This window comes from Bos indicus x Bos taurus, chromosome 3 (assembly GCF_003369695.1).
Source record: "Bos indicus x Bos taurus breed Angus x Brahman F1 hybrid chromosome 3, Bos_hybrid_MaternalHap_v2.0, whole genome shotgun sequence".
NCBI lineage: Eukaryota > Metazoa > Chordata > Mammalia > Artiodactyla > Bovidae > Bos > Bos indicus x Bos taurus.
Genome location: NC_040078.1, coordinates 7,848,954 through 7,870,110, shown reverse-complemented (window position 1 = coordinate 7,870,110; position 21,157 = coordinate 7,848,954). Strand labels below are relative to the sequence as shown.

At 45.7% G+C, this 21,157-nt stretch overlaps 1 protein-coding gene across 1 annotated transcript; it reads left to right on the top strand.

The window, feature by feature from the left end:
- FCRLB (Fc receptor like B) lies at positions 1–6,261 on the top strand. Its single transcript, XM_027538281.1, has 6 exons — positions 1–31; positions 304–324; positions 674–928; positions 3,084–3,350; positions 3,974–4,264; positions 4,559–6,261. The coding sequence occupies exons 1-6, from the start codon at positions 1–3 to the stop codon at positions 4,945–4,947; spliced, it is 1,254 nt and encodes a 417-aa protein (XP_027394082.1). The 3' UTR covers positions 4,948–6,261.
- The last annotated feature ends 14,896 nt before the right edge of the window (positions 6,262–21,157 follow it).

The following is a 21,157-nucleotide window of genomic DNA, read 5'->3' as shown; positions in this document are numbered from 1 at the left end:
ATGTGGGAGCTAACAGTCCTTCTGCTCCTGGGTGAGTCCTCAGTGAGGCAACACTGGCCTAAGAACTTTAGGTATGGGGAAGAGTGGGAGTCAGGGTGTATATGTGTGTTGGGGGGGATATTCAGTCCTCAGTTTGTTATCTATTTTTGGAGAGGAAAAGAGGAAAGGGGCTTTCTCAGAGTTGAGGGAACTAAAGGCAGAAGAAAAACACGTCTTGGGATTTGTTGAATCTTTCCTATGGTCAAGAGAGGCCCCGTTTTCCTTTCATTGCCAACATTCTCCTTCTTCTTTCTTGTTTTGTAGTTCCAAGCAGTGGACAAGCTGGTGAGTCTTACACATCCCTCATCCCAATTTTCTGTGACTTCTACTCCAACCATCCCAAGTGACCTGCCTGGGTACTCTCCACTTCTTAGCTGTTCCAGGGTAGCGTCTCTTCTCATGGCTTCTCAATCCCTGTGACTCAGTTTGCCAGCAGGCCTGGCACTTAGACATGGGTGCTCACCAAGGGACTAGTTGATAGCCCAGTGTGGTCTCTCCTCTCCCAGAGACGGACTAGTAACCTGGGTCCTGGAAACTGGCATTTTCTGATATTTTCTAACCTGAGATCTCATCCTCGGGCACCTCACCTTGATTCTCTTTTTCACATTGCTGCCTCCCATACCCTCTCCCCCAGCTACTCCAGAGAAGCCCATATTGTCTCTGCACCCACCCTGGACCACAATCTTCAAAGGGGAAAAGGTAACCTTGCGGTGTGATGGGTACCACCCGCTGCTTCTGGAGCTTCGACCCATTAGCACTCTCTGGTATTTGGGCCACCTACTCCTGCCTTCTTATAAGAAGAGCATCGAGGTGCACACGCCAGGGGTGTATAGATGCCAGACACGCGGAGCACCCGTCAGTGACCCCATCCACCTCTCTGTATCTAATGGTGAGCGTCTGAACACCGGAAGGGCAGCGCACACGTCCCCTGGCAAGGCTGCCCCTCCTGTGGGAGAGGACACGGGGCCACTCTGATTGGGGTAGGAAGAGAGGGTTTATACTGAGTCTGCCTGGCACTATGTGAGAGATGCAGTAAGGCTTGCATAGCCTCAAAGGTCCCTTTACCATCCTGCCAGTGGACAGTAAATAAACATTTCTGTTCATTTACTAGCTCAGAAGAGAAGAGAGTCTAAGGACCTGGGATACTGAATACTTTTGAGAAAGAGGGTTGGGCAGGAAGGGAAAGGGCAGTGCAAAGCAGGAAAAGTGAGGTTCCCTGGACAGGTTGCCTGCAACTGGGGGATTACTCTTGTTTGAACAGAGTGATGCTTCTTTGTGCCTCCCATTAGTAAAATAGGGACAATAAGAGTGTCCATCTGTTCGGTTATTGTGAAGATTAAAAATGAATTATGAGAGGTTGTCAAAGAAAAAAGCAGATGAACAAAGCACTTTTATTACACACACACACACACACACGAGTCAAGAAGAAACTAATTTCCTGGGAAGACATAAAGAGCTTCCAAACAGAATAAGAGAAGTAACAGTAATTTGTTCATTAGGGCACAGGATTGGCTACTTTGTAGGGAATATTTTGTCATTTTAGCCTGGTAGGGTATATTTTCTATTCAGAATTTAAAAGGTTAACACTCAATGTTCAGATTAGCATTTATACTTCATACCCATTCGTTGCTCGGTCTCTAAGTCACGTCAGCCTACTTGCAACCCCATGGGACTGCAGCACGCCAGGCTTCCCTGTCCTTCACTATCTCCCAGAGTTTGCTCAAACTCATGTCCATTGAGTCAGTAGTGCTATCTAACTGTCTCATCTTCTGCCGCCTGCTTCTCTTCTTCCCCTTAATCTTTCCTAGCATCAAGGTCTTTGCCAATGAGACAGCTCTTTGAATTAGGTGGTGGCCAAAGTATTGGAGCTTCAACTTCAGCAGCAGTCCTTCCAATGAATATTCAGTGTTGATTTCTTTTAGGACTGACCGGTTTGATCTCCTTGCAGTCCTAAGGACTCTCAAGAGTCTTCTCCAACACAATTCGAAAGCATCAATTCTTCGGTGCTCAGCCTTCTTTATGGTCCAACTCTCATCCACACTCCATGGTTTCTTGTTTGGAAACTGATAGCAAGCACAGATAAGATACTGAATATGATAAACAGTAGTTACTGCTTGCAGAACCGAGAGTACCATAGAGATCGTGGCTATTACTTGCAGAATTTTTTCTCCATGTAAAACACCTAAAGTGGCATTTAGCAGTACTTCGGCCACCTCATGCGAAGAATTGACTCATTGGAAAAGACTCCGATGCTGGGAGGGATTGGAGGCAGGAGGAGAGGGGACGACAGAGGATGAGATGGCTGGATGGCATCACCGACTAGATGGACGTGAGTCTGAGAGAACTCCGGGAGTTGGTGATGGACAGGGAGGCCTGGCGTGTTGCGATTCATGGGGTCGCAGAGTCAGACACGACTGAGTGACTGAACTGAACTGAACTGAACTGAGGGCTGTGTAAACGTTAGCTAGTATGATGATCAGGTAAATAAGGGTACCGCAGAAGGTGCCTAAGGCTGTCCTCGGGGGGTGGGAGGCCCTCAGGTATGTTTTCTGGAGGAGATAAGATCTAAGTTCAGACCTGCAGGATAACAGGCCTCAACTAAAGTAGGTGAAGAGGTCTTCTTGGCATGTACTAAGGCTCTGGGCAGTGCCAGTTCTCCCAGCAGTACAGTATGGATGGAATTAGCCTGCATTGTAAGGCGGAAAAGGAGACACGGGGCAGGGGAGAATCCTGAGATGGTGCTGAAAAGGTAAGCAGGGGCTAGGTCAGGAAGGCCTTGATGCCATCTTAAGGCGTTTAAACTGGATTCTGACGGACACTACTCTTTGAGGCTGGAACCAAGTCTCAGCCATCAATACCTAAGGTTGGCCTTCCCCTTCCCCTTGCCACTCACCATCTGAGGCTCCTGGGGTGTCCAGGAAGGGAGAAGGGGATTGGTGGGGGAAAAGGGGTAGGAAGAAGCGAGCAGGGAGGTGGAGAAGAATGGGTCACCCCAAGGGCTGGACTTTCTCTTGGAATCAGGCTGTTTGTGCTGACTGTCGTAGACTGGCTGATCCTGCAAGTGCCCTATGCTGCGGTGTTCGAGGGCGAGCCGCTGGTCATGCGCTGTCGCGGCTGGTACGATAAGATCGTCTATAAACTTCACTACTACCACGACGGCCAACCCGTGCGCTACTTCCACTCCAGCGCCAACTACACGGTACCCCAGGCCCGCACCAGCGACAGCGGGCGCTACCAGTGCTCCGGCACCATGCGCATTCCCGTGGAAAGCGCGCCCATGTTCTCCGCCAAGGTGGCCGTGACCGTGCAAGGTGGGGGAGACGGGGCCGGGGAGGGAGACAAACAAGCCTTGGGAAATTCTGGGACAGAAACCCGGCGGGGAAATGAAGGGGCCAGAGTTATAGTAGCTGGCAAGCTGGGGATTTCTCTGCGGGACCACGAGCACGTTCTCCTCTCCTTCTTAGTGTGAAGTCGCACTTGATCTTTAAGCCTGGGTGGGGGCAGGGGTCCTGGCTTCTTTCTCTGGGTAGGCACCCATGTAGGGGGAAGCTCTCTCCGCAGCCCCAGCCAGAATGACAGTGGCAGTAAATGGGATCACGGTGGGACTGGGGCGAGGGAACTGCTTCCAGGCGTCCTGAGACCCCTTCTAGGCTGAAGGATCAGAGCTGGATGTCAGTCGGGGAGTGACTCGAGGTGTCTGACTTGGTGCCGCTCCATTCAAGCTTTCCCCTTCCCTCGTGGACTCGTCTCCCACATTTTCAAAGACTTTCCTCCCTTCAAGTGTACACACAATCTCCTCCCTGGTGGGTTAGAGGTCCTCGTGGGAAACCGGAGCGGGAGAGGGGTCGTGGGACTACAAAGCTGGGCCCGGTTCCCTGGGACCCTTGCGCCGGCCTAAAGTGCACCTTTGGCCACTGGGCCCCCGCTTCCGCAGAGCTGTTCCAGGCGCCCGCGCTGAGGGTGATAGGCCGGGTGGAGGCTCGCGGCGGGGCCTTCGGAGGAGTGGTCTTGCGCTGCGAGACGCGCCTGCATCCGCAGAAGCGCGACACGCCACTGCAGTTCGCCTTCTACAAGTACAGTCGGCCCGTGCGCCGCTACGACTGGGATGCGGAGTACACGGTCCCCGAGCCGGAGGTCGAGGAGCTGGAATCGTACTGGTGCGAGGCGGCTACAGCCACCCGCAGCGTCCGGAAACGCAGCCCATGGCTGCAACTCCCGGGCCGCGGTGAGTGACGGCCCTTCCCGAAGCCTTCCGGGCGGGCAGCCCCGGCCGCCCAGCCTCCGCCCACGCCTTCCGGAAACGCCCGTCACTCCCCACCCGCTCTCCTGCCCCGCCGTCCCGCTCCACCGCCTCCCACACCCCTGCCTCCCTCACCCCTCCAGCTCATTTCCCGCTTCCTCGACATCCCCACTCGCCTCCCCAGCCCGGCCCGTCCTTCAGTCCTTCGCCCCCTTTTCCCGCCTCAGGCCATGAGAGAATGATTTCAGCCGAGCGTTTCTCTGTGTGCTGTGTTCGCAGGTTCTCCCTTGGACTTGGCGTCCACCACCGCCCCGGACCCCGGTAACCAGCCGCTTTCCTTCAGAAAGCCCCCGGTGTCCAGATCGGTCCCGTCGGTCCCCTCCGTCCCGAATGTCACCTCAGCGGGGCCGCAGTTCCCCGCGGGCGGAGCCCCCACCGCTGGGCCACCAGCGTGTGCGCCACCGACACCCTTGCAACAAACCGCTGGCGCCCTAAAACCCGACGTGGCGCTTCTGCTCCGAGAAATGCAGCTGCTCCAAGGCCTCCTCAGCCGGGTGGTCCTGGAATTAAAGGAGACACAGCCTTTGCCAGGGCACACAGTCGAGACCCCCACTTCCCACTCGGCTGTGAGTCAGGGAACCCCTGAGACCACTACTGTGGAGAGCTGAGGGAGGGGGTGGCTACAGTCCCCTCTCCAGGCACATCCACCTCTGGTTTCTCCTGCTCCCGTCACGTGGAGACCTTCCTAAGCCACCTCTGTTTCATCCCTGTGTTTCGCTGTGGTTTATAAAGTGTGGTAGCTGACACGTCAATCTCAACCTGCACATCTGAGCAGTTTGTAACCCCAAGGCCTTCCCTCTCATCTCTTCCTTCGCCTCACAGATTTCAGTAGGGAAGTAGAAATCTGCTATTTACTGCTTTGAGGTTGACTTTTGGAAGTGGATTTAGTCATCCTTAGCTTTTCATGTAAACCCACACAACGCATATTTCAGCACAAGGTTATTTTGGTACTAAACTCTTTGGCACATTTAAGGGTCAATAATTACAACCCTAATTATTCATCATGAATTGAAACTTAAAATTTAAAAGGTTTTCAGTTCTGTTTCTGATGAGTTTATACCTTCAAAGTCCTGTGTTATAGTTTTAGAGACAGAAAGGGATTTGTGTGGGTCTCCCGTTCCAGGTTAAGGGTGAGTGTACACTTAGAGCCACCCAGATGCACCTCCCACACCAGCATAGCTTGACAGACTCTGATGGGCTCTGGTGGCAGCAGGCAGGCCCTGCTCATTTTAGCCTAAATTAAACAACTGCATCGAGAAATCTCTTTGAAGAAAGTTTAAGACAAATTCTCAAAATTGCTGTATTCTAGTTTTTGCCAGTTTCTTCTATAAGAGCCATTCCAACACTAAGACACAGTTCAGTCTTTATAAGTTCCTCATCTGCCTACTAAAACTATGAGATCTCAGCAGAGCTGGTGTGAATTATTTCCAGGAGAATTCTTTCTCATTAGGCCTACCTATACCTTCATCAGTTAACCTTTACTGTCAAGGCTTAGAACTGATAACAACTCTACCCTCCCACCCTTCTAGTCTATAGGTATTCAGTCACAATGCAATTTCCCTTTCTTTTTGAGTGATTAATCAGTATCACATTAACATCCTTCATCTTTTTCTTCTTCTTACCTTCTTACTTTCTTCAAGTATTGTCTTCACCATGTTATTACTACAAAGTCACTGAAATTGTATAAGAAGAGAGGCAGGTGGGTTCACACATATATTACAGTGCAATGTGATAAGTGCTTCTGTGAAACACTAGGAATTCAGTGGAGGAAACTGAATCTCGAAGGAGAGCAAGATTTCACCAAGTGAAGATGGGAAAATATTGAGGAGCGGGGGATGCAGGCTGAGGATGCAAAAGCAGAGACATGGAAGACCATAGTGTGTTTGTAGAGTTGCAAATAATTAAAAGTGGCTGGAGAATTATATGTGTTTATGTGTGTGTGTATGGCAGGGTAGGGTATATTTTAGGCAGAAGGTGGCAGGAGATGAACATGGGGAAGTAGAAAGGGTTCAGAACATGGAAGTCTTGTTAAGAGGTTCTTAAACCTGTTGGAAAATTGGGATGGATATGCGGAAACATTCTTTATGGAGGGCATAAATAAACCTTACTGGAGGAGAAGCTAATTTAAAATTACGAAAGAGCAATCAAATAAACTGATCTCAGCGGCCACTTGCTTATCCCTTGAGAAGGTATGTTCAGGCACTATAATCCAGTGTTGGGCTTCTGGTCTTTGTGCCTCTGCTTTTCAGCTTTCTATGCAGGCTTAGCTCACTTCCCAGAATCTTTTCTTGGCATGCCTTCCCTGGCTAACCCGACTCTATTTCAGTGGGCCCATTGTGATTTTGTTCCCTGATGTTTCTGCTGTCTCTTTATCCAGATAGAAAATGAGTAGCATTAGGGTCATGACTAGCATTGATTACCTAATCAAAGAATCTCACCCATTAAAAAAAAGTCAGTTGATATGTATAACTGATTCACTTTGCTGCATAGCAGAAATGAACACAACATTGTAAAGCAATTATACTTCAATAATAAGTAATTTTAAAATATCAGTTGATCATTTCTTAAGGGAGTGAAATGGTGAAATAGCCATTCAAAAGAGCATTTTATCTCTTTACTATCTCCTCATTCACAGCAGCCACAATATCTTCCTTCCTGCCACCTACCTCCATTTAAGGCCAGGGATGTGGGGGATGGGAAAGAATAAGATTTATGGGTTAGAATGAAATCATTCATGACTCAACTTCTCTATTTATGTTGTGTGGCAAGGGAAGGAGTAACTTTTATGCCTTTTAGTCTCCATGTCTTTAAGCCCCCCGAATCTCCTTGATCTTCCCCTACAAGACCTATTAATGATCTCCCAGGAAGACCTGCACTAAGGAAATACTGAGAAACGTCAGACAGGCAGCTTACTGGCCATGCTCCTCTGGGTGGGGCGCAGGGCGCTGAGTCCTCATCCAGCTTCATCAGGTTCCAACATGCTTTTAGGGAAACAGAAGGCTGGCTAGCTAGCCCAGGCTACCCAAGGAGAATCTCAAGCTCATTCTCAAGCAGCAAGGGTAGCAACAGAATGCTGGAGAAACCTGGGGAGGAAGCCACTGCTCTCTGGCTCTCTGATCACTTCTGTGTCTCAGTCTCAGGCCTTGACTGTAAACCTGTGAGTGTCCATACCAGATACCAAACAAGGAACCCGGAAGTCCTCCATCAGACAGCAGAAACGGTCCTGGCAAGTTTCCTTTGGATCTCGGCCTCCCTCTCTCATACTGTCCTCCCTGAGTCTAAGTTTCTCATCTGGACTTGACTCTGTGGAAGGAAGGAACTCAACTCTGGGTTCCACACTTAATGACTTTTTTCCTAAGAGAGTGAATCAAATCCTCTAGGTTCAAGTCCAAACTCCCTATCATGACATGGAGCAGTCACACGGACCACTTGCTCTCTCCCCATGGAGCCTCTTTCATGCCTCTGCATATACTTTTGCGTCATCAACTCTGTTGGTGAGGCATGGGCTGTACAGGCCTTCTGAGTTCAAGCTCTCTCATCGGGAAAAAGAGGGAAATAAGAGTAACCTTAAAGAGGTTAAAGCATCTGCCTGGAATACGGGAGACCCGGGTTCAATCCCTGGGTCGGGAAAATCCCCTGAAGAAGGAAATGGCAACCCACTCCAGTACTCTTGCCTGGAGAATCCCATGGAGAGAGGAGCCTGGTAGGCTATAATTCATGGGGTCGCAAAGAGTCGGACACCACTGAGCGACTTCACTTTCACTTTCACTTAGAGAGGGAAAGACAAATAAACAGATTTTTTTCATTACTAAAGGTTCTAAGTCAGGGGATGCTAAGGTGCTTAGAAGCACAGAGGAGGAGCACCAAGCCCAGCATGGAGGCTCACAAGTCACTTTCCAGAGAGATGACGTCTGCCAGTGCCTATTGATGAACTATTAGGTTATTTCCAAACTTCTGTTGTTTTAGATTATGCTGCAATGAAGATTCTCACACTTAGATCTTTAGACACATATTTGAATATATCTGTAGGGCAAACTCCTAGCCTTAAGTAGAATTGTTAAAGAAAATGAGTCCTTTTAAATTTTAATAGATATTGTCACATTATGTCTGAGAGAGCTTGTTTCTCTTACCCTGGTCAGGAGAGTACATCATTGCAGTTATATATTTCTTTTAAAAAATTAATTCATATAGTTTTGGTTGCACTGAGCCTTTGGTACTTCGCGAGGGCTTTCTCTCGCAGCAGCAAGTGGGGGCGGCTGCTCTTCAGTTGGGCACCGGCTTCTTGTTGCAGTGGCTTCTCTTGTTGCAGAGTGCAGGCTCTCGTTGTGGGCTTCAGTACATGCAGCTCATAGGCTCTAGAGCTCGGGCTCTGTAGTTGTGGCTCAAAGGCTTAGTTGCTCAACAGCATGTAGAATCTTATCAGACCAAAGATCAAACCCATGTCCCTTGCATTGGCGGGTGGATTCTTATTTATTGTACCACGAGGGAAGTCCTATATTTCTTAATAAACCCAGAGAAACTCTTGACCCCTAATCTTCTGTTGAATTCCCCCAGTTGAATCCTGGCAACATTACTAACTTTGTGCTGTGCAACAACTCAGCAGTGCAATCCTTGCAGAGTCAATGTCCCTGTTTGTAGTTCTAACCCACCCATCGTCTGAATTCTTGTTAGCTGGGCTGCAGTTAACTAAGAGAATGTACTCTTGACTATATTTCCTTAATAAATGTGAACTTTCTGCTAAGTAGAGCTCTTATTCCAAGCCAGATCATCCTAGTTCTCCACCCAGTTCCCAAGGTGTACTGCAGTTTGCCCGTATTAGTTTAGTTTATTCCCCAGTCACTATACATGCACTACACCTTCGAAGATAATTGGTTTCAATGCTTAACATTCTAATTATAATAAGAGGCCTCATATAACTGTACATCCCTGATTCAGCTAACATCTGAGGCTAAAGAACTGGTACACTTAAGTCTTTTTCAGTTCAAAGGAGCTGATGTGGGAGATGACCACTCTCCCGTTTCTTTACAGTAAATATGCTCTTAATGTAGAATGTTAAGTTGTAGTAGCCAAGCTAATTAACTCTGGACCTAGAGGTGGCAGAGTATAGAGGTTAAGAACCCCGGCCAGCAGTTAATAGACTTGGGTTCAAACATCACCCTCACTACTTACCATCTGGGTCACAAAGGGTAAGACACAACTTAGCGACAACAGCAAGACTTGGGCAAGAGATTTTCTCCCTGAAGTTGTATTTCCTTATCTGCAAAGCACAGTAATAATAGCATCTTCCTTACAGAATTGCTAGAAGGATTCAATGAGGTTATCCAAGTAACATACTTGATAGAAGCTATTATCACATTATCGCTGTAGTTCACAGCATCTAAAATGACATTGACCATAGGATGCACCATTGAGCAGAACATTAAGGAAGGAAATTGTGGCCAAATAGCCACACAATGTCTTTTAGGCTTAATTAGAAATAGAAAATTTTAAAATTTTCTATTTTTAAATTCAAATTTCACTCTTGAAAGTGAAAGTGTTAGTTGCCAATCATGTTTGACTCTTTATGACCCCATGGACGGTAGCCCGCCATGGTCCTTTGTCCATGGAACTCTCCAGGCAAGAATACTGGAGTAGCTATTCCTTTCTCCAGGAGATCTTCCCGACCCAGGGGTTAAACCCAGGTCTCCTGTGTTGCAGGCAGACTCTTTACCATCTGAGCCACTAGGGAAGTCCTATAATCACTCTTCAGTTCAGTTCAGTCGTTCAGTCGTGTTTGACTCATTGCGACCCCATGAATTGCAGCACGCCAGGCCTTTCTGTCCATCACCAACTCCCGGAGTTCACTCAGACTCACGTCCATCGAGTCGGTGATGCCATCCAGCCATCTCATCCTCTGTCATCCCCTCTCCGCCTGCCCCCAGTCCCTCCCAGCATCAGAGTCTTTTCCAGTGAGTCAACTCTTCGCATGAGGTGGCCAAAGTACTGGAGTTTCAGCTTTAGCATCATTACTTCCAATGAACACCCAGGACTGATCTCCTTTAGAATGGGATGGTTGGATCTCTTTGCAGTCCAAGGGACTCTCAAGAGTCTTCTCCAGCACCACATTTCAAAAGCATCAATTCTTCAGTGCTCAGCCTTCTTCACAGTCCAACTCTCACATCCATACATGACCACTGGAAAAACCATAGCCTTGACTAGATGGACCTTTGTTGGCAAAGGTCTGCTTTTGAATATGCTATCTATATTGGTCATAACTTTCCTTCCAAGGAGTAAGTGTCTTTTAATTTCATGGCTGCAGTCACCATCTGCAGTGATTCTGGAGCCCCCAAAAAATAAAGTCTGACACTGTTTCCACTGTTTCCCTATCTATTTCCCATGAGGTGATGGGACCAGATACCATGATCTTAGTTTTCTGAATGTTGAGCTTTAAGCCAACTTTTCACTCTCCTCTTTCACTTTCGTCAAGAGGCTTTTCAGTTCCTCTTCACTTTCTGCCATAAGGGTGGTGTCTTCTGCGTATCTGAGGTTATTGCTATTTCTCCCAGCAATCTTGATTCCAGCTTGTGCTTCTTCCAGCCCAGGATTTCTCATGATGTACTCTGCATAGAAGTTAAATAAGCAGGGTGACAATATACAGCCTTGACGTACTCCTTTTCCTATTTGGAACCAGTCTGTTGTTCCATGTCCAGTTCTAACTGTTGCTTCCTGACCTGCATATAGGTTTCTCAAGAGTCAGGTCAGGTGGTCTGGTATTCCCATCTCTTTCAGAATTTTCCACAGTTTATATCACTCTTACGTATGCATAAAAAGGACAACATAAAGGAAATATATAAATTGGGTGAGGTATTCCTAAAACTATTCACTTTCAGAGTTTGACTTCTCTAAATCACTTTCCCCACTCATATTTATCAAAGATTTTTTTCCCATTCTTGCAACGTGCTCTTTCCTATGAAGAGCATTAGTAATGCAGCATTCCTTAAAAGAAGCCATAACAAGAGTAACACTCATCATTGCCAGACTTGTAAGCTGGTTTTGCAATCATCGTGAGTTAACTTACTTTTGACTTCAGCTGTGGGAGGCCTGGTTTTGAGCCCTGGGGCGGGAAGATCCCCTGGAGAAGGGAATGGCTACCCACTCTAGTATTCTTGTCTGGAAAATTCCATGGACAGAGGAGCGTGGTGGGCTACAGTCCATGGGGTCACAAAGAGTCAGACACGACTGAGTGACTAACACTTTCACTTTTAGGAATGTGGCTAAACATGTCTGATACACCACCCATTCCACTTCTCACAACCTATGAACGTTTCACTGTCATCTCTAGAAATTTCTCCCAAGATGCTCATACCAGTTCTTAAATTTTGAAACCAGTACTTTCATGTTCGTGTTTATTTAAGCAGTGCAAACTATGACACGATGACAGTCATAAGATGCATTGTAGTTCCAGAGACATTAAAAGTAGTTTGAACAAAATTATCTCTTAGAATTAATGAAATACAAAATGCATCCTAAAAGCAAATTTCAATATGTCTAGAAAAAAAGTTACACATGACCCTACGTGTAGCCTGAGACTAAAGATGGACTTTTTCTTCAGTTGAAGAGGAAGTCCTCAAAAATCTGAAAGGAATTTAAAAGCTGTTTAGTTCAACCAAGAAACCACTTATTAAGATTCTAAACTTCTCCTGCCATGTGGCCACATTTGACTTCCTGTGAGTATTCGGTCCTCGTTGCCTCCCAAGGACAATTCACTTTATATTAGGAGGAGTGGGCATGCTCAGTTGTGTCTGACTCTTTGGACCTCATGGGCAGTAGCCTGCCAGGCTCCTCTGTCATGGAATTTTCCAGGTGAGAATACTGGAGTGGGTTGCCATTTCCTACTCCCAGGGATCTTCCTAACCCAGGGATCAAACCTATATCTCTTGGGTCTCCTGCATTGGCAGGTGGGTTCTTTACCACTGCCTGGGATAGCTCTGGCAATTGGAAAGTTCTTCCTATGGGTAATGAGCAAAATGATTTTGTTATAGCTTCTACTCACCATGCCTCCTAGAGTTACACATAACAGATCTAATTCCTCATCCTCTTGTTAGGCCTTTGGATGTTTAAAGACGCTGCTTAAGTCATGCTTAGTTTTCTTAAAGATAGACTCTGTTTGTTTCAGTGTTTTCAACTGTTCTTAATTTAGAATTCCTTCCCCATCCTGGCTTTTCTGGGCACATCTCTGTATTTGATTTAAAATGTGGGACCCATAACTGACTGGGTGTGTCCAGGGAGAAAAAGGCAGGAAGGCAGAATTTTATTTTTATTTTTTTACAATTAAGCAATTGCACTTGTGACAGGATGTCAAAAGTGATATTTCATGATGCAATGCAACAGACATGGAATTCTGAAGCCAGATCATCATACACAGAATGTACAAAGGAAATGACCAAAGATTTGTTCTCTGGCTTTTGGACTCCGAAATCAAATCAAGAAGATTAAAAAGGGGTTAGAGTATGGAGGGGAGAGAGGGTCTGTGAAGAGCTTTCTTTGACATATGAAGAGTTTCCATCACAATTCTTACTCATAGTGGGGAGTCTGGGGCGCTTATCCTCTCCCCCTCAAGCCTAATGAGGGCAGTCCCTTGGCCTCACCCAGAGAGGTCTGAAATGTGTTCCCCGCAGTTGCAAGACACAGGAAACTGGGCCTGACTCACTCTTGAGAAAGCTAAGGTGAGTTGTGGCCATAGGATGGAGAAGTCTGTTTTGGGATTCTACACTACAAAATTTGCGGGGGCAAAGCTAGGTATGTACATATTTCCGTGGTCCATGAAAGACAGAGAGCTGCCATGGGGTTATCTTGCATGTGTGTGTGCTAAGTTGCCTCAGTCTGACATGACTCTTTGCGACCCCGTGGACCATAGCCTCCATAGTCTCCTCTCTCCCTGGGATTCTCCAGGAAAGAATACTGGAGTGAGTTGCTGTGCCCTCCTCCAGGGGATCTTCCCAACCCAGGGAGGGAACCCACACCTCACACATCTCCTGCACTGGCAGGCAGGTTCTTTACCACTAGTGCCACCTGGGGCTTGGTTCCTGTAGAATAAGGCCACCAGAAGGGGTTGAAAAAAATACCGGAAAAGCTGGAGGTGAGTCTGGATTCCCAGAGATTGAGGAAAGAGGTGCAAGTGAACACCTGGAAAAAGATAAGCCTGTCTTGAATATCAGAGGGGATCAGTCCCCCAAAATGAACACCTCCAAAAAGTCCACAAAACGTGTTTATGGGAGAAAGAATTGGCCATAGTCACCTCCAAACTCAGAGAGGAGGAAGCTGCTCATCCAAAGAGTTTTCTACTTCCTTACCCATCCTTCCTTCCTTCCCTGTTATCCCCTTCTTTGGCCTGGGTGAGGTGAAAAGGAAACAAACACTAAGGAGATGCAGAAAGAGAAACAAAGGAAAACCAATCAAGCTCCTTCAAGCTGCTTTCTCAAGTCAGGACCTAAACCCAATATGTATGAGGACAAAGAGTTATCTCAGAATTAAGCTTGAAGTTCTGATTAACATCTAAGACTGGGCATTCTAATTAATAAATTGAAACTATATTTGTGACTAAAGTCATTAAAGGAATATGAACTGCCAAGAGCAGCAGAAAAGTCAGGGATTGGCTCAAACTTTAATGTATGCATGAATCAGCCAGGGCTCTTCTGCAAATACAGATTATACCCAGTGGGTCTGGGGTAGGACCTGAGAGCCTGCATATCTAACAAGTTCCCAATTGATACTAGTGACTTTGAGTAGCAAGAGGAGCAGGGGATTACTCCACTGAATGAATCTGAAATGGATTATGAAATATTAAGAAAGCTGAATTTTGATCATTCCATGAATTGTGCTTTCAGCATACCCAGTCTGCTATGGTCCAAGAAATAGATGCTCAGGGCCCTGCCTCTCAGCACCACAGAGATCCACTGGGATCCACTGGGATCTCTGATATTGCTGCTGCTGAAGAAACCAAGAGCGTCATCCACCTGGTTTACAGGAGCCACAGAAGCTGCAGAAGTACAGCCTCTGCTTCACTTTCACCTTCTATATGTTGTCTAAGGGCTTCTGAGTCGCCAGACCTAGCTGCAAGGGAGTCTTGATCCCTTTTTGCTTTCCAGGCTCTTTAGTTCAGAAAGGCACTTGAAAAGGTAGTGAAGTGAATGCTCATCCCACTTCCATGGACAATAAAGGGGTGAGTCCTATGTAGACTTTTACATTGTGAAGGACCCAAAGATTTACGGCAACTTGTTAGTTTTAGAGGTCAGTAAATGAAGACGCAGAAACTGAAAGACTTGTTAGTGGTGGGGTAGAAATAGAGCTCAGGTCTTTTGAGAAGGAATTCAGTGAGCCTAAAGGATAGCCCGGAGAAGGCAATGGCACCCTACTCCAGTACTCTTGCCTGGAAAATCCCATGGATGGAGGAGCCTGGTGGGCTGCAGTCCATGGGGTTGCTAAGAGCTGGACACAACTGAGCAACTTAACTTTCACTTTTCACTTTCATGCATTGGAGAAGGAAATGGCAACCCACTCAAGTGTTCTTGCCTGGAGAATCCCAGGGACGGGGGAGCCTGGTGGGCTGCTGTCTATGGGGTCACACAGAGTCGGACACAACTGAAGCTACTTAGCAGTAGCAGCAGCAAAAGATAGCCACTCTCCCAGGAGTCAGGTACTATTGTCCAGCTTCATTAAGCTATTGCTTGCAAACCCAAGAGAATGTTTTATCTAAGCCATACCTCTTTGACCCCCAATTTATATTTATGTAGTTCATTTGAGGGATCAAAGTCCAGGATCTTATATTTCTCTTTTTTGAATTTAGTTAGCTGGACAAAGACAAAGACAATTTTGGATCCAAATGTAATCCCTCTCAGCTGTAACACATGTAGATTAGATAAACATGTCTTGTGCACTGTAATACTAAAAAAAAAAAGAAAGAAAGTTGAATAAAACAGATTAAAGAAATTTAGATGATGGCTCTATCTTATTAGAAATTTCTCTTATGATTGCTATTGATCCATTTTATTTTCCTCTCTTTGGATGCAATTATTTAACCAATTACTAACTCAATTGCTCTAATATCCAACCTTTATTTCTTTTTTTTTTTAAATGTTTATTTCATATTATTATTTTTCATTGTTGTTTATCACAGGATATTTAATATAGATCACTGTGCTGCATACTATGATCTTGTTTATCTTATATATCTTGATATATATTATATATATTATATATATATAATAGTTTGTATCCCCAAATCCTAATCCATCCCTCCTCTACCTCCCCTCCCTCCCGGCAACCACAAGCTTGTTCTCTATGTGAGTCTGTTTCTGTTTAATATATAAGTTCATTTGTGCCATATTTTAGGTTCTGTATATAAGTGACATCACATGGTTTCTCTTTCTGACTTATTTCACTCAGTATGACACTCTCTAGGTCCATCCATGTTGCTGCAAATGGCATTATTTCATTCATTTTTATGGCTGAGTAGTATTCTATTGTATGTATGTATCTGTATATATGTATGTATATACATACATGTACCATCATTTAAAAAAAAAAAACTTCATTTTGTCTTGGGGCATAGCTGATTAACAAACAATGTGATAGTTTCAAGTGAACAGTGAAGGGACTCAGTGACACATATACATGTATCCATTCTTCCCCTAACTCCCCTCCCATCCAGGCTGCCACAACATTGAGCAGAGTTCCATGTGATATATAGTAGGTCCTTGTTGGTTATCTGTTTTAAATATAGTAGTGTGTATATGTCCATCTCAAGCTCCCTGCTGCTGCTGCTGCTAAGTCGCTTCAGTCGTGTCCGACTCTGTGCGACCCCATAGACGGCAGCCCACCAGACATCCCCGTCCCTGGGATTCTCCAGGCAAGAACACTGGAGTGGGTTGCCATTTCCTTCTCCAATCCCTTTACCCTGGCAGCCATAAATTCCTTCTCTGAGTCTCTTTCTGTTTTGTAAGTTCATTTGTATCATATTTTAGATTCTGTGTATAAGTGATATCACATGGGTTTTTCCTTTCTCTTTCTGGAGACCGACTCACAGACTTCCAGAATGAGCTTATGGTTGCTGGAGTGAAGGGTGGGAAGAAGGGATAGTTAGGGAGTTGGGGAGGGACACCTTTATTCCTTATTCGTGAGGAGATCTGTCTACAAGACTGCAGAAGTGCAGATTCAGTGGGTGAGAATGTCCCCTTACCTGCCTATTTAGTCATAGAAAAACAGGCTAGTAAGGCGAGACTGTCCTTGGTAAGGTCATGCTGGCCCCTAGTGGATGCTTCTTCCAATTCTCCTCCCCACCCACCAGCCTGCCTGTCCCTTCCTCCTCCTCCTTTCTCTTCCCTGTCCTCTCCCCCCTCCTTCTTGGACTGAGGTAATATCATTGACAAACTTCCTCTTCTTGGGCTCTAAAACCACTGCAGATGGTGACCGCAGCCACGAAATCAGAAGACGGCTGCTTCTTGGCAGGGAAGCGATGACAGACCTAGACAGTGTGTTGAAAAGCAGAGACATTACTCTGCCGACAAAGGTCCATATTGTCAAGGCTGTGGTCTTCCCAGTGGTCACGTACGGTTGTGAGAGCTAGACTGTAAAGAAGACAGAATGCCAAAGAATTGATGCTTTCAAACTGTGGTGCTAGAGAAGGCTCCTGAAAGTCCCTTGGACAGCAAGGAGATCCAACCAGTCAACTTTAAGGGAAACCAACCCTGAATACTCGTTGGAAGGACTGATGCTGGAGCTGAATCTCCAGTATTTCAGTCATCTGATAGGAACAGCTGACTCGTTGGAAAAGTCCCTAATGCTGGGAAAGACTGAGGGCAGAAGGAGAAGAGGGTGTCAGAGGATGAGATGGCTGGATGGTATCACCAATGCAGTGGACACCAACTTGGGCAAACTTTGGGAGATGGTGAGGGACAGGGAGGCCTGGTGTGCTGCAGTCCATGGGGTCCCAAAGAGTCAGACACAAGTGGGCTACTGAATAACAACAACAATTAACACATAATGTTATATTAATACTAGTTTCAGTTCTATAAATAATGATTTGATATTGGTATATGTTGCAAAATGATCATCACAATAAGTCCTCCACTGTATATAGTTACATATATATTTTTTGGTGGTGAGAACTTTTAAGATCTACTCTCTCAGCGACTTTTAAACAGTATTATTAACTGTAGTCATCATGCTTTCTACAGTTGATAATGCTAGAATTCATATGAATTGCTTCTTTTTATAAGTGCATACGAGAAATTCCTGCAGTAACCTGCATCGTTTTGGATTAGAGGCAACCAGTAATGGTTCGATATCCTAAAGGTACATGCAGATGGGGCTCATCCACTTACTACCCCACTATCCATGTTATATTTTGTGACCCCACTAAGGAATTCTGAGATCCTCGTGTGCAAGGGGCTTGATAAACTTGAGGCTTGTGCGGGACTTGTAGTGGCCTCTTCCCTTCACAACAGCTACAACTCTGTGTGGCTGCTGTTAGGACTGCATTGGTTCGTGGGACCCAACACATGCCCCAGGACCGCTTGTGAAGTCTCAGGATAAATCATGTATTTCTCAGACGCTGGGCGCCCTTAATGAAACATTCTCAAGCCTCTCAGCCCTCACATCTCTGTGCCTTCTCCCTCACTGCTCTCTGTCTTCCGACTACTCTTCCAGCCCTTTCTCCCTCACAGCTCTTTCCTTCACCTGTGGGAAAGACCCAAGTCAAATGCCGCCTTCCTGGACAATTTCCCCCAGTTTCCTCCAGCCAAAATGAATAATTTCTTTGGTCTGAGCCTCCAAGCATTGTTTGTACTGGCAGTTTAATACAGAATGTGGGTATTTGCACCTCTGTCTGCATAGTGGAGGCTTGAGTTAAAGGGCTTCACCATATTCCAGGCTGCATCTCCACTTTGGGACCATACAAAATGCTTCTATTGAACATCCAAATCTAGCCTTTTCTCTTTATTTGGACAGTTTCCTCCTGCCATCTTGAATGTTTGTAAATATATAGCCTTGACACGCTCCTTTCCCAATTTTGAACCAGTCTGTTGTTCCATGTCTGCTTCTAACTGTTGCTTCTTGACCTGCATACAGGTTTTTCAGGAGGCAGGTGAGGTGGTCTGATAGTCCCATCTCTTTAAGAATTTTCCAGTTTGTTGTGATCCACATAGTCAAAGGCTCTAGCATAGTCAATGAAGCAGAAGTAGATGAGTTTCTGGATTTCTCTTGCTTTTTTTTTTTATGATCCAACAGATGTTGGCAATTTGATCTCTGTTTCCTCTGCCTTTTCTAAAAATACATCTTGGAAAATATGAGATAGTTGATAGGAAACACACTTAGAAGAAGCAGCTGAGTATATTTGGTATAAGGAGGGGCAAGCAACAGCATTTTTAAAGGATATAGAAATGTTCTGTGTACTGACCAAAAGTTTATAGAATTTCTGATTTTTATAGTTTAAAATCATTTAGTGAATGTTAGAGAAGGCTTTATTTTAGGCTGGGGCCACTGAAATTCAGAGGGCTTAACTGGCTTGGCCAAGTTATAACACTGATACATGATAGAACCAAAACTTAAGTCTAGAACATGCATCCAAGTCCAGAGTTCTTTCCATTACAACACACTGGACTGTATTTAGGCAGCAAGAGTACTCCAAAGGTTGTGATGTTGGAAAGGGGCAACTTTGGCCATTCTCTGTATTTTGCTTGTCTGGGGAGGAATGGAGGGAGAAGAGTTTTGCAAAATATAACCCAGCAAACCCCTGACATGCAATAGGGAACATCTTTGCCCTACTCATCTGACTCTTTGTTTACCAGTTTCTCTTTTAGTCAAAAAGGAACTGAGAGCACAACCCAAATATCACTAACCAGTTCCTGCCCCAGTGTTTCTCAAATGGCTTGTCCCCAAATGCGATGGGTTTTCAAATATTAGGGGTGGGTCGGGGGGCACAGTTGGGAGTAAGACAGGAGAAGTTGTTGGGTCAGTGGACCAAGCTATCCTTACATAAGGAGGGGGTTTCAACTCGCTTCAGTCATCTCTGTTCGCAGGGCTTCATGGTGATGTTATTTCCTCAGAATCTTGACAAGAGGTGCCCTTCTAGGGAAGGAGGACACGTTTTTACAAGACATGGACTCTAATACATGACTTCAGAATGTGGTTGAAACAGCATGAGTAGTTAGGGTCCTCTTACCACTAAGTCTCATGACCACTGAATTCCTGGACTGATGACGCTCAGTGATTTATATCTGCTCACCAACTTCCTCAGGACACGCCATCTGCGGTCGTTTCTCCCTCGCTGCAGCTCAGCCTCTCCTGCACAGCATCCTCTACGAGCTGCTTCAGGGGCAACGGTGCAGCTTGGGATTTCTTTCTCCTAGCGATAACACATATTGATGAGTTAATTCTTATTAGAACTCTGCAATGTGGCTATAATTTCTCCTATTTTGCTATGGGAGACTTGGGTTCGATCCCTGGGTTGGGAAGATCCTCTGGAGGAGGGCATGGCAATCCACTCCAGTATTCTTGCCTGGAGAATCCCCCATGAACAGAGGAGCCTGGCGGGCTACAGTTTACGGGGTGGTGAAGAGTCAGACACAACTGAACGACTAAGCACAGCACAGCATTTCTATTTTGCAGGTGAAGAAACTGAGGCTTAGAGAAATCATATAAATTTCTACAAGCACATGATTACATATTGGTAGGTAATAGGGTCAGAAGAAGCTTGGGATTCAGACCTGGGTTTTCTCTGGTTGCAGACTGTGTGCCTCAAAGACAGTGTCAAATCTGAACTCATCACTTTCTAGGTGTCCACCTTCTACTCACGAACACAGACAAAATAATGTTGTTGTCACCATTTACATTTTTGTTCAACATTTTAATTTGGAGGCCTTAAAGTACATTTCACGTGTATCTCCATAACTGTCATAGATCTTAAGTTCCATTAAGGACATAACTGACAAACATTTATTGATAATTCATTGGGTTTAGGAGGGCCCAGGCAGCATGCTGGAGATAAAAAGAGGAACTTGTCTTTGGACCATGATGGGGAGGCGATGGGGCAGAAGAGGGGAAATTGCCCTACTCATCGCTCAGCATAAATATGCACTTACAGCAAATATTTTTAAAGGTGAAAGTGTTAAATCATACTTGTGACTGTGCTCTAGAAGATGAAACATTCTGAAAGCAACCATAAATGGAAAGGTAGGGTGATGTGGACTCTCATCAGATTTAGGCCTTGTTATATAGAATGAGTGATGTCTTTTTAAAATGCAAGCCACCACATACTTGAATATCTCTTAGAATTTTTGCTTAATTCATGTTTATCAATGATATAGGCTTGCTCCCGATAAAATGAACAGATAAATTATGTGTGTGTTGGGGGTGGTGCATGCCTGAGCCTACCAATGCTAGGTAGAGGCAGAGAGCCTCCTCTCCTCTTCTTGACAAGAAGCAACCCAGCTCCCTCTCTAAACACAAATTTCTTTCCCTGGGCCAAACATCCAGCTTTTGTTGCAGGTTGCCATATATGCGTTTCTCTGTGAAGGAAGCTGAGCGCGGAAGAATTGATGCTTTTGAACTGTGGTGTTGGGGAAGTTCTTGTGGTGTCGGACTCTTGAGAGTCCCTTGGACTGCAAGAAGATCCAGCCAGTCCATTCTGAAGGAGACCAGCCCTGGGATTTCTTTGGAGGGAATGATGCTGAAGCTGAAACTCCAGTACTTTGGCCACCTCATGGGAAGTGGTGACTCATTGGAAAAGACTCTGATGCTGGGAGGGATTGGGGGCAGGAGGAGAAGGGGACGACAGAGGAT